Genomic DNA, 5,418 nt, shown 5'->3' with positions numbered 1-5,418 from the left:
AGAGAGAGAGGGAGAGAGAGAGGGAGAGAGAGAGGGAGAGAGAGAAACGAGAGGACACGAACAGTCTTTAGCAAATAGAATAAAGGAGAACCCTAAAGCTTTCTATTAGGTATGAGAGGAATAAAAAGGATGATTAGGATAGGAATAGGGCCAGTCAAAGACAGTAGTGGGAAGTTGAGTGCGGACCCTGTGGAGATCAGAGAGGTGCTAAATGAACATTTCTCATCAGTTTTTACTCAGAAAAAGGAGAAGAATATTGTAGAGGAGAAGAATGAGGTACGAGATATCAGACTAGAAAGGATCAAGGTTAGTTACGAAGAGGTGTTATCAATGCTATAAGGAGTGAAAGTAGACAAGTCCCCTTGCCCGGATGGGATTTATCAGAGGATTCTCTGGGAAGCGAGGGAAGAGATAGCAGAACCTTTGGCTTTGATATTTGAGTCATCATTGTCTACAGGTTTAATACCAGAGAACTGGAGGATTGCAAATATTGTGCCCTTGTTCAAGGAGGGCAGTAGAGGTCACCCAGGTAATTATAGACCAGTGAGCCTTACTTCTGTTGTAGGAAAGGTTTTGGAAAGGATTATAAGAGATAAGATTTATAATCATCTCGCAAGCAACAATTTGATTTCAGATAGTCAACATGGTTTCGTAAAGGGCAGGTCGTGTCTTACAAACCTCATTGAGTTTTTTGAGAAGGTGACCAAGCATGTAGAAGAGGGTAGGGCAGTTGACGTAGTATTCATGGACTTCAGTAAAGCCTTTGATAAGGTTCCATATGGTAGGCTGTTGGAGAAAATGCAGAGGCAAGGAATTGAGGGCGATTTAGCAGTTTGGATTAGAAACTGGCTCTCTGAAAGAAGGCAGCAAGTGGTGGTTGGATGGAAAATATTCAGCCTCGAGTCTGATTACTAGTGGTGTGCCACAAGGATCTGTTTTGGTACCACTGCGGTTTGTCATTTTTATAAATGACTTAGACGCAGGCAGAGATGGAAGGATTAATAAATTTGCAGACGAGACTAAAGTCGATGGAGTAGTGGACAATTTGGAAGAATGTTACAGGTTGCGGGGGACTTGGATAAACTGCAAAATTGGGCTGAGAGGTGGCAACTGGAGTTCAATGCAGATAAATGTAAGGTGATGCACTTTGCGAAGAATAACAGGAAGGCAGAGTACTAAGTCAACAGAAAGATTCTTGGCAGTGTGGATGTGCAGAGGGATCTTGGAGTCCATGTACATAGATCCCTGAAAGTTGCCACTCAGGTTGATAGCGCTGTTAAGAAGGCATATGGTATGTTAGGTTTCATTCAAAAGGAAAGGAGTTCCACAGCTGCAATATCATGCTGTAACTATACAAAACGCTAGCGCGGCCACACTTGGACGTTTTAGTAAAAGGTAGTTGGAAGTATTGAGAGAGAGAGAGAGGAGAAAAGGAAGGGAAAAATAGAACATGTGAATTGGAGTGCTTATAACATGTGGAAGGCTGAAGCTGATATCAGGGAAAGGAAACCTCAAGTAAAGGATGGATCAAATACATGTACAAACACCAGCGCACATACAGATGTGTGCAAAAAACAACCTAACGAAGCTGTACAGTGCCTTACGTCTGTTTCAGATCCTGACCTTTGACTGCCCTCTGAGACCTACAGCCCCCCTACGAGATCCACCTGGCGAAGGTTGCAAGTCAGCAGCCGCCACCTCAGGGTCTGCTGAATCACCGGTACCATCTTGTACCGGCAACAGATTGAAGCAAGAAGCCCAAGAGAAGTATAACTGGCCAGCCGCAAACGTCCATGTCACAGCAGCCACCCGCATGCGGAGCAGAACAGAGACTTTAATGCTTTTGTTGCAGCGCTGTCGACCGCCTGGGAGGCATTCCCAGTGCGAATGGACATGACCAAAATTGCAATGTGTAAACAACGAGAAGGTGAGAGTGTCCCAGTACCTTACATGCCTCACTGAAGTCCATAATGCCCATAGTGGACTGAGACCACCCGACGACATAACTGCAACAGAGATCACGGCGTGTGAAGGACACCTGAGGAACAGCTTCATCAATGGAATGAAAGATGAAATAGCGAAGAAGGTAAAGGACACATGTATTACCTGGGACATGGGAAAGCTGAATTTGATAGAACATGCGATACATGTTGAAAGACTGCTTACCCAAGAGAAGGATAAGCAGAAACTAAAGATGGAACGGCAAGCACATAAAGCTCAGCTTACTATGATTCAGATGGTCGCCCCAGCCGTTGGAGGAAGGTGCTGCAGAAAAAAAGAGAGCAGAAGGGGCGCTGGCAGAGGTAGATCTGGCGGGTGCTTTGTTCGCAGAGCAATGGACCATTGGGCGAGACAGTGCCCACACGGACAGCCTCAATCAGCCCTGGAGGCTGGACAGCAGGGTGACTGACAGGGGAAGGCTGGGGTGGAGGTGGGCAACCCACAAGGTACAGGTAAGCCTCTTTCCTTTATGCTTGGCAATGAAAACTCGCTTATGCTAATCTCTTCTACTAACCTTACGGGCACTGAACCAAGTCCTACCCCCATATTGAGCACAGAGATTACAGAGGGTGAACCATATGTTCAGTACAATGATGATGCGTATAAGTCAATGCCTACCTCTATGTTATATGTGGAAGGTACCCCAGTTACCTTTTTTTGGTAGATACAGGGGCATCCCTGAAAGGCTTAGTAGTGACAATGGGACACCATTTGTCAATAATGCCTTACAGCAAGATCAGTGATCATTTGGGAATAAACACGAGACAACACTGTGCCTACCACCCAGCGAGCAGTGGGGCAGTGGAAAGAGAAAATTGCTACCCTAAAAAAAATTTTAAATTGACAAAATGTTGAGGAACTAGGGGTGACATGGACAAAGGCACTGCCAATTGTGTTGATGTATATGAGATCTAGGATGAGGATGAGGAGGAGAAGACCTAATCTTAGCCCGTTCGAGATTTTGTTTGGTAGACCACCCAACACCGGAATTGGCCCAAGACTAAGGTAAGACAGATAACAGGCCACTGTGAGGATGAGATGTTGTGTTACTGTATGAAACTCTCTACACTTTTGTCTGAAATATAGAATCAAGTGAAAGCAGCACTACCCCAACCAGCAGAGGGGAAGCTGCATGATCTAAAACCTGGAGACTGTATAGTGGTGAAAGACTTCAGAAGGAAAAACTGGAAAGCGAAGAGTTGGCTGCGACCATTTAAGATGCTCCTTACAACACAGACAGCTGTTAAGATCGCTGTTTTTTAAGCTATCTGGCTCTATAGATTTTTTTAAAAATCTGGCTCTATTTTTTGTTTATTTTCCTCAAGAAGGGCTTATGCCCGAAACGTCGATTCTCCCGTTCCTTGGATGCTGCCTGACCTGCTGCGCTTTTCCAGCAACACATTTTCAGCTCTATTTTTTGTTGTCCTGGTTGTCATAAAATGACAAAAAAGGGGGAAATTGTAATGGAAAATTAACATTTACTCTGAAATCCATTTACTCTGAAGTCTGAAAGACAATGCTTTACTAAACTTTCTGACACTTCGCTGAAGTCTCCAGTCGAGGGACAGTTTGGCTCTGCGGAACTTTGTAAACATTCAAAAAGATAAAAATATAAGAACAGTATGTCCACAACAAGAGATTGAAAAGAATAACAACTCAAAGCTTTATCCTTGAGTGTGATAAGAAACAGTATAAAACAAATATATGAACTATGCTCAGGGCCCTTGCACAAGGCAATGCTGTCAAGTGCAGGTTGCCCCTCTGCAATGCAGAGGTTAAAATTAATAAAGTTCTTTTTGGTTGCTCTTGCTAATAGATGAGTTGAGTCAATTTAATTTCCACAACAGTGTGCAGTTCTGGTCGCCATATTTCAGGAAGGATGTGGAAGCATTGGAAAAGGTGCAGAGGAGATTTACCAGGATGTTGCCTGGTCTGGAGGCAAGGTCTTATGGGGAAAGGCTGAGAGACTTGGGTCTGTTCTCATTGGAAAGAGGGGATTTGATAGAGACACACAAGATGATCAGAGGATTAGATAGGGTAGACAGTGAAAGTCTTTTTCCTAGGATGATGATGATGTCAGCTTGTACGAGGGCACATAAATGTATCACTCCTCAATTTGTAGTTAAGAAAGAGGCAGGTTCTTTACGCAGAGAGAGGTAAGGGCATGGAATGCACTACCTGCCAATGTAGTCAACTCAGCCACATAAGGGAGATTTAAACAATCCTTGGATAAGCACATGGATAATGATGGGATAGTGTAGGGGGACAAACTGAGAATAGTTCACAGGTCGGCGCAACATCGAGGGCCGAAGGGCCCGTTCTGCCCTGTATTGCTCTAAGCTAATGTAGTTTTTACTTACACACACACACACACACACACACACACGTAGTTCTTTTAGTTAATTGCTGGGTGTTTGTTGCAACTGTACCTTTATCTGTTTGACCTCATACTGGAGTTTCTGGATGGGATTTCCATAGATGTCATTCCCAGAAATCACTGCTTTACTTGCAACCACTTTCGCCCTTATCACTGACAGGAAAAAGGAGAGAAAAATGAAGTGAATCAATCAATTTCCAGTAAAACAAAAAGTAGAAATATAATTCAACAACCATGGTGTCAGAAGGAGTAGTTTTCCATTTCAGATAATCAAACAGAATTCTTGAAAAGGCTTAAAAAAAATAAACTTCCCTCCAAACTAAGGAACAGCAGCTTTATAAAATATAAATAGATCTCCTGTAGCAATGCTCAGCAGAGATCTGTTCAGGACAGAAGAATTATACCAGTGATCTACAACATTTTTAAAAAAACTGGCCCTGAATCATCATGTGGCCAATGCTCTACTGATATGAAAATGGCAACAGAGACCAGAATGCAGATGTCCTGCCTTTGGACATGGCATCCACCTTAGTCACAAAGTGGTGGGGAGTCAAGGATGGGTTCTCATATCAAACACCTCTTATTCAGAGAAATGTGCACATGTTAAAATGCTGCTGCTGATCTAGTTTCTCACTTGGGAATTTTGGAGAATACAATTTGTGCATTTTTAGACCAAGTGGTAGATGCTGTAAAGTCTCCAGAGTTATCTGGCCCACTTTCAGAGAGGGAAAGGGCCCATTTTGGGATAGGTCCTGGCACATTTTGAGAGGTAAGATGTTCTCAGACAGATCAAATACACTTAGGGACTGTTAAACGTAGATGCACACACGCATTCAAAATCCATAAGCTATTGGTACTGTCAAGAGATCTCTCAAGTCAGCTTTAAAGGCAAGTTGATCTCCTGGTTTTTTTTAAGAAAAAAGGCCTGCAATATTAAAAAAAAAGTATTTTCTATTTTTGTCTGTTGACATAAGCAGAGAGCTAAAAGGGGTAAAAACAATGACTGCAGATGCTGGAAACCAGATTCTGGATCAGTGGTG

General features: G+C 43.1%; 1 protein-coding gene across 1 annotated transcript in view; it reads right to left on the bottom strand.

Moving 5' to 3' along the window:
* timp2a (TIMP metallopeptidase inhibitor 2a) overlaps window positions 1-5,418 on the bottom strand; it is an 88,850-nt gene that overhangs the window by 25,567 nt on the left and 57,865 nt on the right. Inside the window, exon 2 of the mRNA XM_043714916.1 lies at window positions 4,431-4,531. Coding sequence (XP_043570851.1) covers window positions 4,431-4,531 — 101 coding nt within the window. The remainder of the gene's footprint in view (window positions 1-4,430; window positions 4,532-5,418) is intronic.

This window comes from Chiloscyllium plagiosum, chromosome 24 (assembly GCF_004010195.1).
Source record: "Chiloscyllium plagiosum isolate BGI_BamShark_2017 chromosome 24, ASM401019v2, whole genome shotgun sequence".
In the NCBI taxonomy this organism is placed as follows: Eukaryota; Metazoa; Chordata; class Chondrichthyes; order Orectolobiformes; family Hemiscylliidae; genus Chiloscyllium; species Chiloscyllium plagiosum.
Note: the sequence above shows the minus strand (reverse complement) of the source record. Positions and strands in the feature narration are given on the sequence as shown.